Genomic DNA, 24,997 nt, shown 5'->3' with positions numbered 1-24,997 from the left:
GACGCTGGGTTGCGCAGGATTCTTGTGCCACCCCGAGTTTAGCCTGCAGACCTGAGGGGAGTGTCGGAGTTGTGTTCACCCCTTAAACGACGCCCGTGGGGGCCCCACTGTGGACTGAGGGATACACCTCCAAAGTCAGTTCCTTTTGCTACAAGTTAAGCTCTCACAAGTATTTGGGACTAGAAACTTTAGAGCAAACAGCCTCATAAGAAAAGTTAAGAGGCCTCACATTCAAAATAGAAGCCAGATGGGAGTCAGCAAAGGAGTTTCAGAGAGTTTTGAAGAACTAAAGGCTTACAGTCAAATCTGGACAAGGGGAATGGAGCCTCACCTTCCTGCAGCAGCTGTTCGTAGATTTCTTTGTCTTTTGTCAGGTCAATGTCATTGTATTTCTCACCACATTCAGATAAGTAACTGTCTATCGAATCGTATCGGGACTTACTGATCCTATAGCGGTTGTTCTTCAGTGGCTAAAATTGAAAAAATACAAATGAATGCCCTATAAAGTGATGTGGAAATAAACTAATACCCCAAATAATTATATTAAAAGGTTATATACTTTATAAATAATTACATAAAACTGTCCAACCTGAACATGAGATCCTGAAAAATAGCTAGTAAACCCTAATTCTAATACTGAAAAGTATTAGAATTAAAAAAAAAAAAAAATCTGGGGACAATTTAATCTGTTCTCAGATCTGAGTTAAATATATATACATATATATATATATATATATATATATTTATTTATTTATTTTACAAGTGGATCACCATTATTATCAAGATTAGACAATGCCTATGTTAAGAGCAAAAATATAAACCCACAATGTATTCTTGCCTGGAAAATCCCAGGCACAGAGGAGCCTAGTGGGCTATATAGTCCATGGGGTTGCAAAGAGCCGGACATGACTGAGCCACTAACACTTTCACAATGTAAACCAAAAATTTTGGTTTAAACGATTAAAAAAACCATTAAAATTTCTGCTTTAAAGCTTATTTCTACTTAGAAAGCATGGTCAACAATTTATGAACAATTACATAAAGACCAGAGCAGCAGCAGTGCGTCCCTGGTCAAGAACACGAGAATCACCTGTGAGGACTCCTTACACGCGTGTCTACGTCGCAGCTCTGGACTTTCTTTACTCACTGGGTCTGGGGGTAGGCAGGGCTGGGTAACTATTTTTAAAGCGCTCTATAGGCAGTTCTGATGCACACTCTTGGTTGGAGAGATGCAGGGTCAGAGTTCAACATGCAAACAAGAGGCACAGACCTACTCTTCTTAGGCAAAACTCACCCTTTATAAGGGGCCAAGGAATGTGACAACAGATTGCGCTTTCCCCAGCAGAGAAAGCACCATGGACAAAGCACTCATGTAGCGCCAAAAAGCTTTCTGCTAAAAACAGCCACCAGCAGTGACTTCCAAAATAAAGAAAAACTGTACTACCAATTTTAGAGGGCAAACAAACACAGATTTCAACAAATGATGAAAATTAACTTGACACCGCCCGCCCCCCTCCAACCAAATCACATTTCCCACATTCTCACCCCAAACACACTGTAAAGCCAAAGATAGGCTGATAAGCTGTCAGCTGCTTCCCGTGTGCGACTAACCCACTCGGGATAAAAACGGGTTGAGGGAGACTTCAACACTGTGAGTGGTGACAAGACCCCCATTTCACCTGCTGGATGCAAACGGCTAGTAAGGAAAAGCGCTCCCACCTCCAGTCCTCTCTCCTCCCGAGTTCTATCATCTACTGACGCGGAAATCACGCCCCAGCGACAATCAATGTCTGACACATAGCCTCGGTAAAAAGGCGATGCAGCGCTCAAAGCCATCTAGGAACAAACAGAAGTCAGCACCTGCAAGGTCAAAGGGTCACCAACATGCTGAAAAAGGCTCCATGCAGTTACCCCTGGTCTAGAAGCACCAGCTCACGCCACCCCTGCGGGCTCTACCACGTGTACTGCGCCTGCCTGCTCCTGGGGAAGGACAGCGGGAGTGACTCTAGCCCTGGCCTCCACTTCCTTGAATCATCCTCTCTAGACGGTGAGGACAGGCAGGATGAGAGAAGGAAAACAGCTATGCTTGAACTTGATGTTTAACACATAAATGCCTCGCTAGCTAAAGCACTGCTCAACTCTTCAGCTTAGATGCTTATCCATGAGCTCTATGTCTGCATACTAGTTGTGTTAGTTCAGTTCTAAACGAAGTCTTAACTGGACTTAAATAGCACATGGTCAGCAAATTTTGCACATGCAGTCTTTATCTGATACAAAAGAGTCGTTAAAATTAGGTGTGATTTCTACTTACGACAATTGGGCAGATGGTGGCCAACTGATCATAAAGGTATCTGGCCTCAGATATGCTGCAGGCTTGGAACGTTACCTGTTTAAGAATCACAAATTATTAAGCAATAATACAAAATCATCACCATCCTCCCCAAGGAGCCAGTCCGAGAAGGAAGGTCGTTGCTCATGGCATGTGAGGTCATTCCACTGATCCCAACGCTGAAGCCAGTTTTAAAAGCTGTCTCAGATGAACTTGTCTAGAACACGGCTTTAATCATGTTTGCATGGGACATAAATAACCATCTTCTAATGTTAAGTAAGATTAAGAAGTCAGGAAAGAAAAATAGGACCTATATTAACAGTGAAGTTCAGCCAGGCACTTCTCTTCTACAGCTGGGCATCCATGTCCGCTTGGCTGTGGGTTTGTAATAAATTTTGGTACAAAAGGAGAATCTGGAGATGCAAATAATGTGCTTCAAAGCTCCCCACTGTGGCACAATGGGGAAGAGCCTGGAAGGGGGCAGGACTGTAGGAAGGAGGAGAAGGCAGTTAAAACACTTTCACTGCCCAGGAAGAACTGTGGGCTGGTGCAAGAGGCAAGAAGAGCCACAGAGGGCCTGGAGACTGGCGGGCACAGATGGGGGAGGGGACCTGGGTTTGGGCCCGGTTATATCTTCTACTGTGGGCAGGAATCCCTTAGAAGAAATGGAGCAGCCATCATGGTCAACAAAAGAGTCCGAAATGCAGTACTTGGATGCAATCTCAAGAACGACAGAATGATCTCTGTTCGTTTCCAAGGCAAACCATTCAATATCACGGAAATCCAAGTCTATGCCCCGACCAGTAACGCCGAAGAAGCTGAACTTGAACGGTTCTATGAAGACCTACAAGACCTTTTAGAACTAACACCCAAAAAAGATGTCCTTTTCATTATAGGGGACTGGAATGCAAAAGTAGGAAGTCAGGAAACACCTGGAGTAACAGGCAAATTTGGCCTTGGAGTACAGAATGAAGCAGGGCAAAGGCTAATAGAGTTTTGCCAAGAGAACGCACTGGTCGTAGCAAACACCCTCTTCCGACAACACAAGAGCAGACTCTACACGTGGACATCACCAGATGGTCAACACCGAAATCAGATTGATTACACTCTTTGCAGCCAAAGATGGAGAAGCTCTATACAGTCAGCAAAAACAAGACCGGGAGCAGACTGTGGCTCAGATCATGAACTCCTTATTGCCAAATTCAGACTTAAATTGAAGAAAGTAGGGAAAACCACTAGACCATTCAGGTATGACCTAAATCAAATCCCTTATGATTATACAGTGGAAGTGAGAAATAGATTCAAGGGACTAGATCTGATAGACAGAGTGCCTGATGAACTATGGACAGAGGTTCGTGACATTGTACAGGAGACAGGAATCAAGACCATTCCCAAGAAAAAGAAATGCAAAAAAGCAAAATGGCTGTCTGAGGAGGCCTTACAAATAGCTGAGAAAAGAAGAGAAGCAAAAAGCAAAGGAGAAAAGGAAAGATATTCCCATCTGAATGCAGAGTTCCAAAGAATAGCAAGGAGAGGTAAGAAAGCCTTCCTCAGCGATCAAGGCAAAGAAATAGAGGAAAACAACAGAATGGGAAAGACTAGAGATCTCTTCAAGAAAATTAGAGATACTAAGGGAACATTTCATGCAAAGATGGCTTCGATAAAGGACAGAAATGGTAGGGACGTAACAGAAGCAGAAGATATTAAGAAGAGGTGGCAAGAATACACAGAAGAACTGTACAAAAAAGATCTTCATGACCCAGATAATCACGATGGTGTGATCACTCACCTAGAGCCAGACATCCTGGAATGTGAAGTCAAGTGGGCCTTAGAAAGCATCACTACGAACAAAGCTAGTGGAGGTGATGGAATTCCAGTTGAGCTATTTCAAATCCTAAGAGATGATGCTGTGAAAGTGCTTCACTCGATATGCCAGCAAATCTGGAAAACTCAGCAGTGGCCACAGAACTGGAAAAGGTCAGTTTTCATTCCAATCCCAAAGAAAGGCAATGCCAAAGAATGCTCAGACTACCGCACAATTGCACTCATCTCACACGCTAGTCAAGTAATGCTCAAAATTCTCCAAGCCAGGCTTCAGCAATATGTGAACTGTGAACTGCCAGATGTTCAAGCTGGTTTTAGAAAAGGCAGACGAACCAGAGATCAAATTGCCAACATCTGCTGGATCATCAAAAAAGCAAGAGAGTTCCAGAAAAACATCTATTTCTGCTTTATTGACTATATCAAAGTCTTTGACTGTGTGGATCACAATAAACTGTGGAAAATTCTGAAAGAGATGGGAATACCAGACCATCTGACCTGTCTCTTGAGAAACCTGTATGCAGGTCAGGAAGCAACAGTTAGAACTGGACATGGAACAACAGACTGGTTCCAAATAGGAAAAGGAGTACGTTAAGGCTGTATATTGTCACCCTGCTTATTTAACTTATATGCAGAGTACATCATGAGAAACGCTGGGCTGGAAGAAACACAAGCTGGAATCAAGATTGCCGGGAGAAATATCAATAACCTCAGATATGCGGATGACACCACCCTTATGGCAGAAAGCGAAGAAATAAAGAGCCTCTTGATGAAAGTGAAAGAGGAGAGTGAAAAATTTGGCTTAAAGCTCAACGTTCAGAAAACTAACATCATGGCATCTGGTCCCATCACTTCATGGGAAGTAGATGGGGAAACAGTGCAAACAGTGTCCGACTTTATTTTGGGGGGCTCCAAAATCACTGCTGATGGTGATTGCAGCCATGAAATTAAAAGACGCTTACTCCTTGGAAGGAAGGTTATGACCAATCTAGATAGTGTATTTAAAAGCAGAGACATTACTTTGCCAACAAAGGTCCGTCTAGTCAAGGCTATGGTTTTTCCAGTGGTCATGTATGGATGTGAGATTTGGACGGTGAAGAAAGCTGAGTGTCGAAGAATTGATGCTTTTGAACTGTGGTGTTGGAGAAGACTCTTGAGAGTCCCTTGGACTGCAAGAAGATCCAACCAGTCCATCCTAAAGGAGATCACTCCTGGTGTTCATTGGAAGGACTGATGTTGAAGCTGAAACTCCAATACTTTGGCCACCTCATGCGAAGAGTTGACTCATTGGAAAAGACCCTAATGCTGGGAAGGACTGAGGGCAGGAGGAGAAGGGGACGACAGAGGATGAGATGGTTGGATGGCATCACCAACTTGATGGATATGGGTTTGGGTAAACTCCAGGAGTTGGTGATGGACAGGGAGGCCTGGCGTGCTGCGATTCATGGGGTCACAAAGAGTAGGACACAGCTGAGCGACTGAACTGAACTGATCCTTGGGCAGGTGGGGAGCCGCAGCATCGAGACACAACGGGCTTACTGAGCCACGGAAGAGACCAAGAGACCCTGTAAACAGGCTTCCTTCTCAGTTTTTTGATTGGTGTACACACTAAATTTACAGGGAAATTCTGGAAAAGTCAACCTTAGAAAAATATGCTTAAGAAAACTGGCAACTGGAATTCAATAACCAAGTTACAACAGTGATACAGCTTACAGCTTAGTTATTTTAAGTATATTTAACAGCTAGCTTCCTTACCCCAGGACCGATAGAGCCACAGCCAAACCAAACAGGACATCACTGCTGTAACGATGGGAAAGGAAAAAAGAATTCTTAACACCTTAAAAAGGTATCCATATATGAATGGTTTTGGCTTCTGGTATTCTTTCAAAGTATCATATAAAGAAGAGAAGCAATTTCCCCTCAGGAAAATGAGGAGGGGGAAAAAGAGAAGGAAAATTGATTTTAGAAAACTAAATACCTAAAATTTGTCTCGTACCCAGTGTTGAAATCACAGAATTTTCTTGGGGGTGGGGGGAGGAAGGCAGCCTATCATAACATGCATGAACTTATTAAATGATTCCTGAAAAGTCCCCCAAGAGTTGAGAATTTGAATACGGTTAAAGTACTTTTTGTTCTGTACAGGGAGTTGCTCAAACACCTTGAAACAATACTTTGAAATCATTTTGTCCTGCTTTCTCATAATGGGTCGTTTCTAGGGTTCCACTTAAGAGGTAACAGAGAGACTTCTGTGGAGATTGGTGGAATCTGTCTCATTTTCCACTTACTCACATTAGCTGGGCTCAAGACTTTTAAGTGTAGTATTGAAAGTGGGGTGGCTGGACACGCCATTTAGAAAAAGAAAACAACCTTACCCCCATGACAAAGCTTAAACTGGATGGAAAACTGTATCTACAAGTAATAAAAACGTAAACTACCTACCATTAGGACATATTTGTTCGTATAAACACTGTATCAAGGGAAAGAATGATCCCTTTGGAATGGGTTTAATAGTAAACCAACAAAAAAAGGCAACTGGCACTCCAATAGACCTGCTACAATTTTAAAGCCATGCACTGTTAAGTTCTAGAGTTTAATGGCTCTCTTCAGAAATATTTGTAATTAAGATAGTTAAGCAGATACGCAGTTAAAAGTCAAAAGGTCTCCTTTTTTATGCAGTGTGCCCAGATGAAGGAAACGCATGGCCTAGGTTTGTTTGGCAGACATGCTTTATACCACTGACATCAGTGAGTCGAGGAAAGGTGGGGAATGGGATCCTCAGCCACGGTTACTTAAACATACTTGGCATGGATACACCTGACTCTCACATTCAATTCTGATTATACACAGTTGTGAAAATGAACACACCCGAGGTCCAAGTGCAGGAAGGCGTGCCTCTGCGCGAAGCTGCCTGAGACGGTGGGACACAGGGTCCCCAGCCGTGTGTGCAGAGCAGTGCCACCCCATCTGAGGCCAGGCCTCACGGTGCTCCAGCCAGCCACGTAATCGGAACTAGACAAAATCTCCTTAAATAATAGGAAGCCCTCCTTTTTATCGGAGATTTTCAGTTTGAAACATCTAGTTTTGTGCCACTCCTACTTCTGTTCTAACATTTTATTTTGTTAAATTTTTATTTACTTATTTTTGGCTGCTCTGGGTCTTGGCTGCTGTGTGTGGGCTTTTCACTGCAGCAGCTTCTCGTGTTGCGGAGCACAGGCTCGAGGCGCACAGGCTCAGCTGCCCTGAGGCACGCGGGATCTTCCCGGGCTAGGATCGAACCTGTGTCCCCCTGCATTGGCAGGCCAATTCTTAACCTGGTCTTTAACCTTAAGGTGGTCTTTTCCTGGACCAGCAGGAAGGTCCCAACAGGCTTTTAAACAAACTAAAGATTGAAACCAGTACTGCTGTTAATAAAAACGACGAAAGAGTATCAGCTGAGTCAGAAGGGGCCTTAATATAAACTCTTCTTTCAACTGATGAGAAAACTGCAGCCAGAAGAAGGGAAAGGAGTTAGCCAAGTACCTGAGAGATGACAGCTGAAGCCTGGATGCAGGCTGGCGGGTGGCCGGAGGGGCCCCCCCGCAGATCTCCTATGGGATGGGGAAGCATCGCCTCCATAGGCACCAGCAATCAGATTAGACCCGGGGGTAGTTTTAATCACGTCATTAAAAGAGAGGCTATTCTATGTCCTGTGAAACAGCCAGGGGCAAGGCAAACCAGGGCTGTTAAATATTTATTCTTTTTATACCACTATACAGCCTTACAGGAAGATAGAAGTTTAAAGTCCAAACAATCCTTCCCTTGGATCACAAACTCACTGGGGTGCATCCAGAGTTCATCTTCAGAAATTAAGATTTGAGCAATGTTTACAATCTCAAAGCTAAACCATCACTAGATGGCAGCAAAAATTAGGCACACAAAGAACTGAAACAGTGACCCTGGAATATTCCACATTTTAAGTTTACCAGCAACTGTTATCTTTGCAGTGAACTGAAGATTTTGTAAATTCTGTTTAGAGATACCTTCCAATGAATTTACTAACATAACTGCAGTGGTTTTCAGAAAGATGTTACTAGTTAGTATATTTCCACCTGATGAAAATTTTAAAAATGAAACACGCGCACCTCAAGAACAGAAGGTAATAAACAGAGTGGAGGCGGAAGCGCGCCTCTCTGGGTCTCGGACACGCACCGTACCTGCAGGCAGCAGTTGCCCATCCCGAAGCCCATGGCGTCCATGTAAATGTGGTCGGGCTTGGAGGCCTTGGCGGCCTCCTCGTCCTCAGGAAAAGCTTCTATAAACGGAGCTGGGGTGTTCTTGTCCTTAAAGACTGCAGTAGAGAAAGAGAAGTGAGCGGGGAGTGAGAGTCAGCATCGACAGCGGGGCAGGGCGCGCCCCCTCCCCGCCCGCGGACTCACTGGGCACGTTGATGACCACTTTCTCGCCCCTCCGGTGCCGGATGTTCCTGGTGAGCGTGCTGAAACAGACAACAAATGTCCTGAGCCGGCCGCCCAAAAATCCCTACGCGGAAGAATTTGATAATATAGCGGTGCGCGGGCCGGCTCCTGCCTCAGACAAGTCCCCTAAGACAGCCCTACGGAGAAACCACAGGCACTGAGGCTGGGGGATTTCCTGCACCCTCGCCGGCGGGCTCCTGCTTGAGAACCTCATCCTCTTGCCCGTCCGAGCCCCGATCCCCGGCTCTGGATGACTCGCCCAACCAAGCGCAAGTGTTCAAGGTCTGCCGTGGTCTGGCCTCACGCTAGGTTCCTAACATTTTGCATGTTGAGTCCAAAACCTGAGCCAAGCGGAGGTCCTCACGTTCCCTGCGCCTCGCGGGACCCCGGCACCTCATCGCTACCCCCATCCAACCTGCACCTTCACACCATCTCACGGCCCACCTCGTCTGATCCAGGGCCCCCAGGCACGCTGTGAGCGCGGAACATGCGGCCAGTCCTCAAAAAAAGTGCTCTGAGGGCAAGCTCACAGCAGATTTTGAAGACTTGGTTTAGAAATAAGGCAAAACTTTTTAGTAATTTAAAAATACTGATTACAAGTTGGATGTGTGTTATTAGTCACTCAGTAGTGTCCAACTATTTGCAACCCCATGGACTGTAATCCGCTAGGCTCCTCTGTCTGTAGGATTCTCCAGGCAAGAAGCCTGGAGTGGGTAGCCATGCCCTTCTCCAGGGGATCTTCTAGGCCCAGAGTCAAGCCTAGGTCTCCTGCCTTATAGGCAGTCTTTACTGTCTGAGCCACCAGGTAAGCCCTCGAGTTGGATATAGCTATAAGTGTAATCCCCTGTTTTTACTTTTTTAACGTAGCTACTAAATTACTATTAAAATGACATGTGTGGCTCGCATTATGGTTTCACCAGGCAGGGCTGCTGTCCGCGCGGCATAACGCCACCGCTCTCGGGAGGCCTGCCTCTGATCCCCTCGTCAGAAGCACCCTCCTCTGTTGGGTGTTGCCACCTCTGGACCCCTGTCATAATCTACCTTTTCTTGCAGCTGACCACCTCCATCTTCTCCTGGGCACACTCTAACCCTAACGTTGGAAACGAAGCTTCTGTGTCTTCATCTTCCCCAAAGACTCCGTGCGTAGCAGGTGTGCAGATGTGTTACAGGAATGGACAGTGAGCTGCCACAGGTCCCTAACTCTAGGTCAGGAGCCCGTGTTCAGGACGACAGGGGAGACTCAAAGGGACAAAGCTGAGACCAGACCGGTGTGGGCCCTAAAGCAACCTAAAACCCTGGAATGAAAACTACAGAGCAGAAGGTGGCGTGTGCCTATCATACACACAGGCAGTGGACATATTTTCCCTTATAGTCAAGGTACATGAGCAGGGTGAGGAGATCACAGACACTGGAGATAAAAGATAAAAATAACGACAAGAAAGTTTCTCCAAACAGCTGTCAACAGACCTAGGATTGAAATGATTTTGCAGCTAAGTGAACAACTTTAGGATGACTCGGAAAACGGGCAGATCCAGCCTGGAAGCAGGCGGCAGGCGCGGCGGGGGTCGGAGGGTGTGAACCGGGGTAGCTGCGAGTCTGCTGGAGTTCAGCTCACAGGAGGGTCCCGGGGGACACCACGCCCCCAGGGCAGGGGCCGGGCTCCGAGTCACGGGCACTCACCTGAAGCGCGGGTGCTTGTTGATGGCTTCATCGGGAAAGAAGAGGGACTTGGAAGCTCCTCCTTCCACCGGGTTGGGTTTGAAGTCGGGCAGCGTGAACCCAGGGCAGCCTAATCTACAACAAATTGAAGAACTAAAGAGATAGAATGTGTTTCCAAGGATTAAAAACTCCCAAGTGCAACGTCGCCTTTTTCAGGGGGTGCCAGGTGTTCTGCCAACCCCGGGCCCCTGGCAACTAGCCCGCTGCAACCTGTCTTGCTCACCGAGCTCTTCTCTTGTGATCGCAGCCTCGTGCTGATTTTATCAGAAGCCTCCGTCCACCCAGGGTCTGCAGGGCACATGTCCCAGCTGCCTCAGCTGTTTCCCCCAGGAGCTTCTGTCTGAGGCATGCTCCTTTACTGGCTGTCAGCCCTGCACACCCTCACTTCCCCGGCAGCGTGGGTGCGCTGGGAAGGGCCTCCCGTTTCCTGCCTCTGCCCAGCACCTCTCGAATCCCTCCAGATCAGGCGGGTCCCCAATGGGTGACCCTGTTCACCCCCAGATTTCCCCCTGGAGGCTGAAATCCAACCCTATTATCTCACTTGACTTAAGAAGTGCTTTAATTGCAACACAGAAACAAAACTCCATGTTCATCCCTAAATGTAAAGTTCAAATTCCACATCACGGGCAGTGACGCCACCAGCTCTCCCAAGTTTAAGGTCATTGCTGAGTGTGCTGGGGGTGGATACGGGACTCATGGAGCGGCGCCAGCAGAGCAAGAGCGGCTGCTCGGGGGGCGCAGGGCCAGGGTGGGGGATTTCTGGCCTGAGAGCCAAAGCCAGCTGGTGCCTTCTTTATTTTCAGCCTCATCTTTAATAAAACCGGCTGCCCGCAACCAACTTGTGAAGAACAGTGAAGTTGCCCATCATATGTGGAACACTCCCAGATGTGATGGGGTCTCGGGAGGGTTCCTGCAGCAGGCTGTGTTATCCACCATGAGCCTGAAGCCTTAGGAGACGCCCTCGCAGAGAGGGACAGACTGAGACCTGGGGACTCTCCGCTGACCAGGATCGGGCTGGAGCGGGGAGGTGAGCGCCAATGCGCTGGGCGGGAAGTGGGCGGCCAGGTCTCAGATCTGCACTCCCAGCAGGGCTCCCCTCTGGACGACCACCCCACCATCCGAAGGCGCCTCCAGGGGTGGGGATGTCCTCCACCTGCCCGGCCCGGCGAGCACCAGCAGGCAGAACAAGGCCAGAGGGACTGATGAACTGAACTTCTGGTTGCGTCAGCCTGAGTCACTGACGTATAAACAGTCAACGTGACCACTGGGTCACAGGGCCACACTATAGTTGCGCCTGTTTATGAACAGAGAATTCCCCTGTTTATGCTGAAAAAACCCCAGTCTTCTCTCTCTTGATCCCCAAATAAAACTTTCCTTATTGTTTAACTGTGGATTTAAGGTGAGGCTTTTACAAACCAATAATTTTTACTCTTGTTTTGCTTACAAATCCAAAAATACCCTCCCATCATAAAAGATAAACTTTAAAAAAAAACTTTATTTTTAGACTAAAACGTATTCCTCGCTCAACTTTCCTCTCTTCATAATATGAAAAAAAGATACTTCTCTAAAATATTTGATGAGCTGCTTCAATAAGTCCTCGATTACTTTGATGTGACCATTTAGATTTTAAAAAAGAAAATTCCCTTTAAGTGTCCTAAGACCCGTGGTGTAACTCTGAATGCCTGTGTTCACAGTGGACATTTATCAGGAAAAGAAAAAAGGTATAAAAATAGTTCAGCGTGTTCCAGGCTTTGGATACCAATCCTCAGAGTGCTTCTGAACTTTGGGGAGGTAAGCATACTTTGCCATGCCCTGAGAGATCTCTCACAGAGATAACCCGATTTACGATTTGGTAGAACTGCATTCTTGCATACAGCTCCTACACAAAACTGTGTGATGTTTATGTACCTCACTCTAAGCCAAGGACAGAATCCTTACTTCATATTTACTCTTGTGAACTTTTAGCCATAACTGCAGTTGACGAGAAATCCTAAATTGTTTCAGCGTGATCCAAACATGAACCGATGGCTCCTGTGTTCCCTGCGTGTATCGCCCATCCCAGGAGCACTGAAGCCGACCCCCCGATCTGATCCGGGGGGCAACGCATGCCCCTCCTTATACAATGCTCCCTCCCCTTGGCCTGGAGAGCGAGGGCATGGCCCTCGGGTGCTTCCGCAGTCCCCCAGCCCCCACCACCACCACTGGCGGAGGCTAGTATGTGACTTGGCCTGAGGCTCTGACATGACAGATTCTATCAGATGCAGCGTGATGACGATAAACTGTCCACAGTATGAGAGCCGGGGCTCAAGGGCTAGCTTGTGATCTGCTCTCTGGACACCGGATGCTCTGAAACGCCAGCTGCGCGCGTGGACAGAGGGACTAACCTGGGGAAGGAAGTGATCGTGCAGAGGGCCTGGTTTTCCCCCAGGAGAGATGTGGCCTCTTTGCGCCGTTTCCTCATGTTGTCCTCCACCGTGTTGAATTCAGACATGGTGCCACCATACGGCTGCCCGGGTGTCCCCTCGATCATGTAGCTGCCATATTCTGGTCTCCAAAGGGTTGGATGGCTACAGAGGAGAAAAGGTTTCCGGTCCCTCTTATTCTTCTGCTGCAGTCTGCTCCCTCTTCAGTTTTGAAAAAGCAGCTTCCAAAAATTTAGAAACCACTGGGTATACAGGAAGCCAAGAATGCTTTACGGTTCCCAGAGCCTGTTACTCTTCCACAGCTCTTCAACTGTGTAAGGGTTACAAGTGCTGGGTCCAAAATATTTATAAGTAACTGAGCTGCACGCAGGGCACGCACTGTTCAAGACAAACAAGCCTGTCCACTCTGCGGAGAGGGGTGTGAGGGCTGAAGGCTCCTTCAGTTTAACGCTGGGCTCCAAACGCAAACCCAACCTCCCAAAATTTAGTGGGCGAGAAATGAACATGCCCCCTTCACCTCTGTCTACTGAAATAAAGAAATATTTTTAAAAAAACATCTTTCCAGCCAAACAAAATCCATCTGCAAGTTTTCTCTGGCATCGTGGTTTGTGATCTTGGGAACACGTAGCCAATTTTTTTTTTAATATTTAAATAGTAAACAGACTTTATGTGGCGTTTACTCTTCCAAGCGCTCACTAACGTATTCAGCGTATCAGCACTCTAAGAGGTACCCCTGACTTACAGAAGAGGAAACTGAGGCACAGAGAAGCTAAGCCCCTCACCTAAGGGTGCTCAGCTATTAAGCAGAGGGGGCAGGATTTGAACCCAGGCACCTGGGAACCAGAGTCTGAGCCCTGAACTGCTGGGATCCCGTCTCCTGTACGTGGGAGGAAAGACGTCACTCTGGCGGTCCTAACAGGTTGAGAAACTCCAAAACAAGCCCCCAGCCCGTTAGCTTACTTTGGGTTCGTCCTTTCCCCCTTTTCTTGCAGAGTTTCAAGAAGTTCCTCTCCAGACAGGACCAGCTGGGCTTTGTTCTTTTCATGATCGAAGGACACCAACATGTACTCCACCTATTGGGAATAAAGGGGAGAAAGATGAACATTCCTCCATCCACATTCGTGCTTGATGCGACCTTCAGGAAAGAGAGAAACAGGGAGGTCGGGAAGGGTCACAGGGAGCTGAGGGTCACCCTGGCTCACAGGACGGCGCGTCGGGAGCGGGCACTTGTGAGACGGGAAGCCCGGAGCGAGCGGCCGACAGGGGTCTGGCAGGAGGACCCGGGCTCTCACCCGGGTCTGTCCCCTCCTGTTTTACGTAGCCCCTCACAGAAGGGTCAACATGCCCACTTTGACAGACGGCACTTCGAGAGGTTTCGAAAATAAGATTCTGTAAATCGCGGCTCCAAGAGGCACTCACATTTTACAATGTATTTCCTCGGTGGGCTTACTATAAATTTATGAAAGGGGTTACCTGGGCGGACTCATCAAGGTAGATGATCGTTCCTCACTGGTAGGTTACTTAATCATCCCTCTATAAGCCCTGCTAGTGGACCGTTAAATCATAATCAAACACATCGATATGGAAGTGTTAGCCTAAGAGTTTTGGCAATGTCTTTTTTAAAAAGCATACATTTCTACATTACTTTTACTTGTTAATATTTGTTAGTTATGTGGCTGCACCGGGTCTTAGCTGTGGCAGGCGGGATCTTCAGTTGTAGTATGCAGACTCTTAGTTGGGGCATGTGGGATCTAGTTCCCTGACCAGGGGGGGAGCCTTGGCCCCCTGGTTTGGGAGCGTGGGGTCTTTGCCACTGGACCGCCAGGGAAGACGTTCGGCAATTCTGTTTTGGATTTTCAAGAGTAAATTAAGGCCACTTCCCCACTCTGAACTGACACAGAATTTACAATTCAAGGTGCACTAGTGCATTTATAACAATACCTGGTGGAATTCTGATAAAAATCAAGAGTGAAATACCAAAATAAGACTTTTCTGGGCTGAGTGTAAATAGAACCTGCTTTTGTGTTCCCTGAAATTGTGTGCTGTAAGTCATGAGAGCTGGTATTAATTGTGAAGGTTGTGAACCACTATTTACGGTTATAATAAGACACACATTATCCATACGTAGGTGAAAAGACGGGAGTGGGATCACTCAGGGAAACATGTTGAGAGCACCCTTTGCACAAGACCCCAGACCTGTGCCACAGGGCAGCCGGTTCTCCAGAATTACTTTGTCTGGCTTATCGTAAGAGGCAAGCAACAATGCACCCATTATCTGCCTTATCCACCTGACTTCCACATGTAAATCCAGATCCCAGCCTTAAAAACAAACTCAAGCCTGGATGCCCAGCAGCAGGCCTGGGGGCGGGGGGTGAGCTGCTCCCCTTGCGGGAGTCGGGAGTCGGGGCTCTGGCCTGTGCCTAATTCACATGGACCCGCTGACCCAGCCTTGCAAGATGCCTGGGTCAGACATCCTTATCAGAGAAACCATACCATTCAGGAGACTGTTTGGCCCTTCAGCTAAAAAATACAAAAGGGAAAAAATGTTAGTAACCATAGGGAAACAGCTTGACAGGCTTAAAGGACAACAAAAAATAAACTTTAAATTAACTTTTATTAGTTGTTGTTAAGGACTGAATGCTAGTGTCCCGCACCCCCAACCATATGTTGAAGCCCTTCACCCCCATGTGACTGCATTTATAAGTGAGGCCTTGTGAGGTGGGGGTGTACCTAGGTCAGGAGAGTGGACCCTTGTGATGGGACTTGGGACCTTCTAAGAAGAGATGAGGAAGACGAGTTCTCTCCCCAACGCGAGGACAAAGTGAGAAGGTGGCCGACTGTAAGCCAGGAAGAGGGCCCTCACCCAGAACCAAATCTATCTGCATTTTTGACCCTGGACTGTCTAACCTCCAGAACTGTGAGAAATAAATGTCTGTTGCTTAAGCCACCGAGTCTGTGGTATCTGTTACAGCAGCCTGAACGGATCGAAACAGCCGTCTTACTGATGAGTTCAAATCCCTCCTCTTGCTTCTCTATTACAAATTTTTTAGTTCAAAAAAATGAGTAAGATGGCTTGATTTATGTACATGAACCAGAAACGTGAGATCTGCACCTGTACAATCACTCAGTGTTCAAATGCCGGGAAGCTGCAGGCTGCAGAATCTGGAATTGCTCCCAACATTTACAAGTTTTCAGGTAACACCTACAGATTCAGGACTCCTGAAAAGCTAAAACCTGATGGAACAGGAAACTTTGTTAGGTCTCAGGGGGGATATATGAAAATATCCTAAGCATGAAAACAACTTTACCTTTAAACAAGCATAATGAGAAGTGGTCTGCTAGGAACCTCTGGATCCTCATCATACTCACCACGCACCGTGGGCACGATCACCCACTTCGCAGATGGACAAAGAGGCTCAGAGAGGCTGAGCGGACTGCCCACGGCAGCGACTGTCAGCAGGGGTCTGAACCCGGGCCTGCCTGGTCTCAAGGCCCAGCACAACTTGCTGCTAGGACCATAGAGGATTTCAATCTTGGATAAGGATAGGGATAAGTTTTCTAAAAGAACTGTTGTAAGCTGTGAGGCAGGGAAAGGTTTTAATACTGGCTGCAAATCTCTCAGACTGGATTACACCTCCACTTTATGAAGTAGGCCTGATGTTACATCATAGAAGCGGAGCTCACACAGTTACAGGTACAGATCTAAACTGATGGGTTGGCTTGCCTCTTTAGGCCCAGCTCAGATTGCCGTCACTGTGCTGCATTCTGAACCCCCTCCCCCCCCCAACCCCAGGTAGAAGGAATCGTCCTCCTTCGATCACTGGTTGCAACACATCTGCCTTGCACCACCTGTTAGGGGTGAAGTTATCTTTTTAATAAGATAACATGCTTCCGGAAACAGAGATGAAGAGATACTCCCCTGCTGACTGGGTTCCCACTGTCTGTCTATTTATCAAAATGAGCAAGAACTTTGGTTCCAATTTAAACAACCTATATTGCAATTACTTTTGTTAGTTTCCTGGTTTTGAAATCATTGAAATCCTCAGTTTTCAGAATCACGCTTGGCCCAGAAGTTTAAAGCTTGGGTAGGGCATGAGAAGAGAAAGCTCAAACTCAGTTTGAGTTTTAAATATCAGCCAAATGGGTGACATTTAAAACGCTAACAAAGCAAACTCTCCTTAATTAAAAAATAACCACTCATGATCTCATTAAGCAAGCGAAACAGAAAAACAGAGTATTTACAAGAAGAAGAGAAACTTTTGGATAAAATTTACTTATTTTTTGGATAAAATCTAAGTTCAGTTAGAAGGCCTAGAATTCCCTGAACATTTTATAAACTCAAATTTAAGGCTTTCTGAATTGTCCCCTACAACCTCCTCCATTTTTCTGCATTAGGGCTCAAAAGACTTCTTTAGCCTCTCAGCTTTTTGGTGACTTATTCACCCCTTTCTCCATCCCAATATATTTACGTTTATCTCTTTATTCTAGTTCATACAAGTCCTCAAATAAACAACTCGTGTCAAGCTAGAACTGTAAGGGAGTTTGGTTCAGTTAATGAAAAGCGATACATTAGAAGAATGCTTTCCCAATATAAAATACTTAAAGCCACAGGGAGTTAATTATTTCTGGATTTTTGTCCCCATCCTAAACTTCCTATTTACATACAAAGGATGAGAGGAAAAGAAAAAATCAAAGGGAAAGCAAAACAGGATATCGAGGCCCTTCTGTACACAACATGATTCTAAGGACTGGCCTCTGCTTCCTAACTTCAAATAGCATCTATGCCGGCGTGGTGCAGTGTCTCTACGTGCACGGCACACAACACGGCTCTAAAAGCAGACACCCAAGGAGCATTATAAATGGGTACAGAGTGACTAATTCAAATCTGCACGATTAGCATATCATTTGGAAGAAGCAAAAATAGCCATCTGTTCTCTGAACAGATTACAACTCCCTGCAAATAATTTAAGGCTCTAGTGTTTGGTGCCCGTCGGTTGTCTCTTTAAATGCAAGGAGAACAGGCCCAGTAGAAATGCCCGATCAGTTTTTGAGACACTCTACTTAAAATGTGCACTACTTTTTATACAAATAAAATTAAAATCCTTTAAATTTCTATTGCTAGAAGACTAAATGTTATCCCACTAGGATAAAAGTCACTAATACTTCTGAGCTGCTGAATCAAAGACAAAAGCACATGCAAAAGACTATTACGTGGTTTACTTATGATAGAGGGTTGCTAGGAAGGACCTGGACAAAAGTAGCCTTCCAGCCATTCAGTGCAGGTCTGCACAAGCGGGAGGTGCTGTGTGTTCACCTGAAATTAGGCCAATAAAAATAAAGAACTTGAATTGAGGGTGATGTAAGTCAATACTGAACACAGACAGTAAAATACTTGTGGCATTAAAGCTCAAGTTAACAGTACTGTTAACGTAATAGTAAAATGCTGACATTTTTAGAATTCAAGTCATTAAATGGCACTTACTAGTTTAAAATTAAAATGTTCTTCTTTTCTTTTTTGTAAAAGGCATTTTGATACTCTACCATGATGGTAAGGGTTTCAGGAAGCTTAGAATTCGAGGAAAGCCTAGACATTTTATAAAATATTAATTTTTAAATTTCTGCTTCCCAGAGATGAAAACACTGCTTGATTCGGAATCTAGATCTTTAAGACTCTGAATCAGCTACAGACGATTCCCTGTTTAGGGAGACAGTACTTTGAGAAAGTTCCTCTGTCAATTTTTGTGTACATTAGAAAAAAGGAATTTTCAAATCTCTCTGAAACAAAGTTATACAAAGGTCCCTGGGCCAGCTCTCTAACGATCTAACCGATCGTGTGCCCGACCTCTGGAAAGAGAGGGACCCGTCAGCACGTCCCTGGGGACAGTGAGTCCCTAACTGCTTCCCAGGCACTGGGAAGTGGACTCCACCACTATACACCTGTACCCAGGTGATCAGGCCGAGGGGGGCAGGGTGGGGGACTCAGCCCGGGAGGAGTGGGCTGTCGGGTGGGGGCTGCAGCCACCTTACTGAAACTCACGAGTCAGGATTTAGGGCCAGCTCCTCGAGTTCACCTGCCCCAGCAGGGAAGACTCTTGACTCCTACTGGAACCACCTGCTGTTTCTAAGAAACCTCGTTTCCTCCTTACACTGATCTCCTGAACAAGCCCGAAGACATCCTGTGATCAGGCTCTTAAGTGGCCGGTGACCCATGAGTGCTGAAACGCAGAGCCCTGCGGCCCCCACTCCAAGTCCTATCTTCAGCAAGCGCTGGGAGCAACGCAGGTGCAGAGCCAGGCGGATGACTCCTGCTCTCAGGCTCGCGTGGGACCTGGAATGACAGTCAATAGCCCAAGGGAGCTAAACAGTCTGGCAGGAGCTCAGGATGACCATCAGAGCTGGGCCTGTGTTAACAGGAGGTCTGGTCCCGCCTGGGGGATCAGAAGGCTTCCTGGGGCAAGGGGTTGGCCAGGCCAAGGAGGGGGTCCTCATAAATACAGCCCCCCACCCGATGACTACCCTAACTGCAGTGTAATCACCTGGCTGGCTGCCCAGAGATACACCACTGAGTGCACCACCCCTGCCTCTAGATCATAAACTGCTTTAAAGCGAGTGACCATGTCTTCTGCCCAGAAGATGGTTCCCTCACACAGCAAATATTAATGACCAATGTTTTTGAGCACTTGCAACCATCCAACTGGATGGCACCCATTTCCATATCTAGCATGATACCCAAGCGTGGAGCACCCAAGGACGTGCCAGCCACGGCGATGCTATTTGGTTTCAGAATCACCTGCAGTGAAACAGCGAAGACCTGTGCGGCAAGATAAGAACAGCTGTGCTTGAAACAGTGGATGAACTTGAGGTGACTGCCACAAGTCCAGGAACCATCTGTAAACGGTGATATTTTAGACTGTAACTGTACAGATGTTCTTTTAAAACCTGTCCTATTTTCCCCAAAAGGAAACGTTTTAGTAGTTCACTCTAAAGTTACATCAGGGAACTATACTCAAGTGTTTTGTGATAACCTCTAAGGGAAAAGAATCTGAAAAAAACATATACATATATGTATGTGTGTGTATGTCTATACATACATGTGTACATATAACTGAACCACTCTGTCGTATCCCTGAAACGCAACATTGTAAATCAACTATACTTCAATAGAAAAACAAAAAAAGAAACACACAGGCCCAAAATAAAAAAAGTCACATCACTCATAGAATATCTGTTATATTCTGACTTTTTCCCTACTATGAAATGCCATTTCATACCACAGGATGACACAGGGTGCCCACCAGGGAAGTTTACACAAAATAAAGTGACCTTGGCCTGGTCTTCCGCTGGCATGTCCTAGACCTGGACTTCAGCTAACAAAGCAGGAGGCTATTTATAATACGTTAATCTCAAATACAACAGTGCGTAAAATGACGAATTTCCTTTATGATTAAGTAAAGTTACTTCCTTGAATCACTACCAAAACAAATTCTTCCCAGGCCAAGATTAAGATATGAGGCCTTGGTGAAAAACTTTTAAGATTCAGGAGAGAGCAGGGAAAATTGTGGTGAATCTCAGAAAGGGGACAACGAGACCTTTCAGTAAAGGGGGAAAAAAATTAAAAAAACCCATCCTCTCTTTTATTGTAGATTCTAGGCAGGTGTGACTTCTTGGATTTAAAATTAAATAAAAATTTCAGTTCCCAAGTTCCTACCTGGATATTGCAAACAATTCAATTACTGCAGCAAGTGGTACTGGACAGCACTGGACTTAAGCTTGAGAGAACCCACCTCCTGGAACTACATCTGGACACACTCACTGACGCGTTGCTGCTGGTTCAAAGAGAATCCTGCATGCAGACTGGCTCTTTTCTGTCTTACAAATGGTGTGAGACCTCTACCTTCTGGGCCTCTGAAGTGACACTGGCTGATTTTTTTTTTTTTTAACCATGCCACTACATGTCAGGCATGTGGTTTTAATTTTCTGATGGTTGGATGGCATCACTGACTCACGGACATGAGTTTGAGCAAACTCTGGGAGACGGTGAAGGACAGGGAAGCCTGGATTGCTGCAGTCCGTGGGGTCGCAAAGAGTCAGACATGACTGAGCGACTGAACAACAAATAAGGCCAGACTAAGGCACTCCTATCTTATTTCTGAACCACACTGGCAGAACCCAACTGGTCTGCTCTCACAAATTAAACTCAGAAAAGACAGCACATTGTGTGAAGTTATCAAAGGGGATGTTTGCTGTGGCAAACATGCGTACTCTGCAACTAAGAAACCTAAGCCAGAAGCCACTTCCTCCTAAAGAAACAACATTGTACCTAGAAACAGTTCTTGTGCGCTGGGCTCAGTGGCTCAGTTGTGTCCGACTCCCCCATGAAAGGTAGCCTGCCAGGCTCCTCTCTCTATGGGGATTCTCCAGGCAAGAATACTAGAGTGGGCTGCCATGCCCTTCTCCAGGGGATCTTCCCAACCCGGGGATCAAACCCAGGTCTCCTGCATTGCGGGCAGATTGTTTACAGTCTGAGCCACCAGGGAAGCACATTAATAGTTCTTATTTATCTCAAAACACCTGCAGATTAGAACCATCCGGGTTCTGAGAGTAAGTAAGCTCCTTGGCTCTTTCCTGAGAACAGGGTCCTGGTCACCAAGTGGCTGACAAGAGAGGGTGCTGTGGACCACTGCTCTGCAGCGCACAGCTGGGAGAGGGCAGTGAGGGAAAGCAGTGATGAATCTCATAAAAGGCAACAATGAGACCTTTCAGTAAAGGGGGGAAAAAACCCATCCTCTCCTTTATTGTAGACAGTAGGCACGTGTGACTTCTTGGATTTAAGGGGTGAGGGCCCCTGAAGGACTCCCACGAGCTGCAGGCAAGCCCCGAGCTACAGGAGGACGGGCTCTGGGCTCCAGGCAAAAGAGGGACAAAGCAAGCTCGGCCTCTGTGAGTGTGCTTAGCGATGAACTTGGCCTCAGTTCAGGGACCACCGTGGAGATATGAGAAATTCAGGGGTTTCGTTCTCAGGAACTGGTGGTAGGTTAACCCACCCAACCAAGGAAGGGGCGATGCTTTCTAAGGAGACTGAGAGCTGGTGCTGAAACAGGACGTCCAACTCCGAAGTCACTGCTGTGTTCAGAGGGCCCCTTAAACTCCCAGGATTTCAGACCCAAGTCGAATGTCCTTGCATCTTAGGGAGGGTCTCTCATAACCGCATCTCACAGAGGCGGTGCCTGGACGCTGTGGCAGGTCCCACCAGCAGCTCTGACCTGCTGAAGATGGGGTCTGGGGGTCAGAGATGCGGTAACCCAAGCCCCTTCCCACCAAGCCTGGAATTCACGGGGAAAGGTTACAACCTCAGATACATCAGAGCTCCTGCCTTGGGGCGCTGACGCTTGCCTGCTGCCTGGGTCCAAGGTCCGCTCCTTAGCATAACTATCAGGTGAGGTCAGCCTGATCCCCAGAGAGGCTCATCCGGGTCTGCGGGTCTGCGGGTCTGCGGGTCTGCGGGTCTGCGCTTTTCCCAGGGCTGGGCTGCCAGCAGAAGATTAGCTGAGAAGGCTGCAGCCACATCACTAAACCCGTTAACATCTGCCCTGTGGACAGAGAAATTGACTGCACATTCCCCACATTTCAGACCTGAAAGCACACTGGCATTTCACCGGGAGGGTATCACTGGCCATCTGGTAACCAAAAGCGCCTTGCACAGCCAGCGCTTGTCGACCTTCATCAAAGCAGCCCACTCCCCCTTGTCCCCCACCCCTCACTCTACTCCTTTCCCTTCCACCTTCAGCCTCCTCTCGGCTTGGAGCCTCATTTAAATCTAAGTAAGGGCTGTACATTTTTTTCTTGTATAAAAAGAGGATAACGCCTACCTCAGGGGGTCGCTAGCGAGGATTACAAAGAATAATGCCTGTCAAGTGCCTAAAGCGGAAGTGCGTCCACGTATCCTCCTGTTACTGGTGATTACTTTCCAAGGTCTCAGCACAGGGACACACGTACTGAGGCAGAACGGTGTCTTGCAAGTGTTCTTAGGGAGGCATGATGGTCTGTAATCATTACCCAAAAGCCTTGAAATAGAGCAGAATATCATAAATATTTCACCCTGACCCTGCTTCCCATGTATTTCAGGTACTCGGGGTCTCAGTAAAAGGAAAGCCTTCTGGCGCAACACCCATTAGCACTGCGAAAGCAGGCACGGATCAAGTCACTCCCCTCCCGACCAAGCGCTTCCAAGGTCTCACACTGAGAGGAAGGCAGCACCCCACCGCGCGGCTGCCTGGCTGCTCCAGCCCCGCCCCTCCTCCCCAGCCCCGCCCCCCAGGCTGCACCAAGGGGACCGCTGGCCTTGATGCTCCTCTGGGCAACCAACCACTTCAGGGCCTCTGCTATCTGCTTGGCAAGCTCTGGCCGCAGGCCTTCAGGAAGCTGGCTCCGGAGGGGCTCCAGTCAAGGGAGTGCCCACTCTTCAGTGGACCCTTGGCTGACCCCCAACACCAGGACCGCTTTTGGCCCCACGTTCAAGGGCGCCACGCACACTTGGGCCTGGTGAAGTTGTGGAAGGTGGTTATCCTGGCCAGAGCAGTCGTAATTTCCCCTCTCTCCTCACAAATATTACAATCACGGACATTCGGAACATGTTTTAATTTCTGGAAAATACGGAAAAAACCCACAGTGTCCCTTCCAACTCTAAACTACTATTTCTGTAGTTACATTCTTCCAGAAATTCTCACAGTATAGGACCATCTCTTTTTCTTTCCCTCTCAAATGCAAGACACTGCATATACTGTATTGCCAGGAAGGGAGTTTCTTTTCAAATGCATTGTCTTGCTACCCAAGGCTCACCCCTTCTTGCACACGATCTCTTAAATTGTATGCATTCATCAGTGGAAATCTTTCTAAAGCTGATTATATCCTCTTATGCTACAAGAGGAAGACAGTAGACACACTCCCATTTATTAAGGCTTCAGACTCTGGGCAATTTCATTTCTTTAACGAGTCATAACAGAGCAAGGATCTAGGAGGCAGGCACCAGCTACTGCGCCTAGATCCGCTTCTCCAAGCTGCTCTTGGCATTGGTCTCTCATTTCTGCTTCAACTGGCTTTTGGTAGTTCATCCTGAGCGGAGGAAGGAGATGACTGGCATGCAGGAATTGTGTATGAAGTGGGTGATCTCGGGTGAGGGCTTGGAACAGGCTTCCAGGAGTAAAGTGCATGCTCTCTGTGCTACATACTTGCTTCCTAGCTGTGGCTGTTTGCATTCTGGGGCCAGCAGATCCTGACCCCTGGATCCCTCTCACCCAGCCAGAGCGGCCTGGGGCTGAAGCAGGGCCGCTGCAGGCTGTGCTGGATGGTGTGCCTTCCAAGCGCCCAACTTGTGTAAACACGTGAACACTTGAGCGGGAAATGAGGGGAGTGCTCCCAAATAACCTCTCTAGGTTGCTCTGAGGTTTCCAGGCCTCAGCATATTCTTTCAAACAAAAAACCTTTTTTAAATTAAAAAAAAAAAATGTAAACGTTCGCGGAGGCTATGGCCTCCGGGGTTTGTTTAAAACCCTGCTTCTTCCGCATGCAGGTCAGAAAGAAGTTAACTGAATCTACAGGACCAAAAAACGGGCCTGGGGCATGGGAGACAAGACAGTGGGTTTGTGTGAACATCTGTGTAATTAGGAACATTTGGTTTGGGGGTTCTTTTTGTAATCTTGTTGTGGAAATAAGTTTAATTACTAAATCCTGACCATAGCAGACACAAACATCTCAGAACACTGAGAGCTCTCCAAAGAGCGTCGGGCCGTGGCCACAGGAACTCTCCAAAAATACACCAACACAGGTGACCGAGCTTTCTGGATGCCTACAGAAGGTGTGTTCTTTTGGCTGGAAGTCTAACGCCTATTATGATTCCTTAACTTCTCAAACAATATCTGAGAAACTCAGCCTTTAAGAGGAGGCGATTCAGGGTCATCGTTCTAAATTACTCAGTCCTTTATGATCAGTTTCCGTACACAATCCCCTTGGCTACTAAGTTCAGTGACCAAAATGCATACGCTTTCCGAGCTCAATTCTGTTTCTTTCTGAGACTCACAATCAAGATTTCAAGGACCCTACAAGCTGTGAAAACACGCACAGGCTTTATGCCATTTATCTTGGCAGGAAACCAATTCTTGCTCTTTTCCCAACTTCTTAATATGTTCGGGATCGGTCGCTGCCAAACCCTCCAATCCCTGCCTAACCGGCCAATTCAGGCTCACTTCCGTTCC

General features: G+C 47.0%; 1 protein-coding gene across 6 annotated transcripts in view; it reads right to left on the bottom strand.

The window, feature by feature from the left end:
- Positions 1-24,997, bottom strand: part of GCLC (glutamate-cysteine ligase catalytic subunit) — a 44,607-nt gene that overhangs the window by 8,062 nt on the left and 11,548 nt on the right. For 2 of the 6 annotated variants that reach the window (XM_081519856.1, XM_081519857.1), the window contains exons 2-9: positions 13,707-13,819; positions 12,708-12,890; positions 10,285-10,398; positions 8,566-8,624; positions 8,344-8,477; positions 2,312-2,386; positions 1,720-1,836; positions 332-470 (exon numbers count right to left, since the gene is read on the bottom strand). In XM_081519856.1, the coding sequence (XP_081375982.1) occupies positions 332-470; positions 1,720-1,836; positions 2,312-2,386; positions 8,344-8,477; positions 8,566-8,624; positions 10,285-10,398; positions 12,708-12,890; positions 13,707-13,819 (934 nt within the window). The remainder of the gene's footprint in view (positions 1-331; positions 471-1,719; positions 1,837-2,311; positions 2,387-8,343; positions 8,478-8,565; positions 8,625-10,284; positions 10,399-12,707; positions 12,891-13,706; positions 13,820-24,997) is intronic. The other 4 variants (XM_081519859.1, XM_081519861.1, XM_081519858.1 and 1 more) reach the window with 2 other exon arrangements.

The sequence above is a fragment of the Giraffa tippelskirchi genome, chromosome 8, assembly GCF_054371585.1.
Source record: "Giraffa tippelskirchi isolate mGirTip1 chromosome 8, T2T-mGirTip1v1.2.pri, whole genome shotgun sequence".
Classification (NCBI taxonomy): domain Eukaryota; kingdom Metazoa; phylum Chordata; class Mammalia; order Artiodactyla; family Giraffidae; genus Giraffa; species Giraffa tippelskirchi.
The sequence above is the reverse complement of the archived record's forward strand: the minus strand, read 5'-3'. Positions and strand labels throughout refer to the sequence as shown.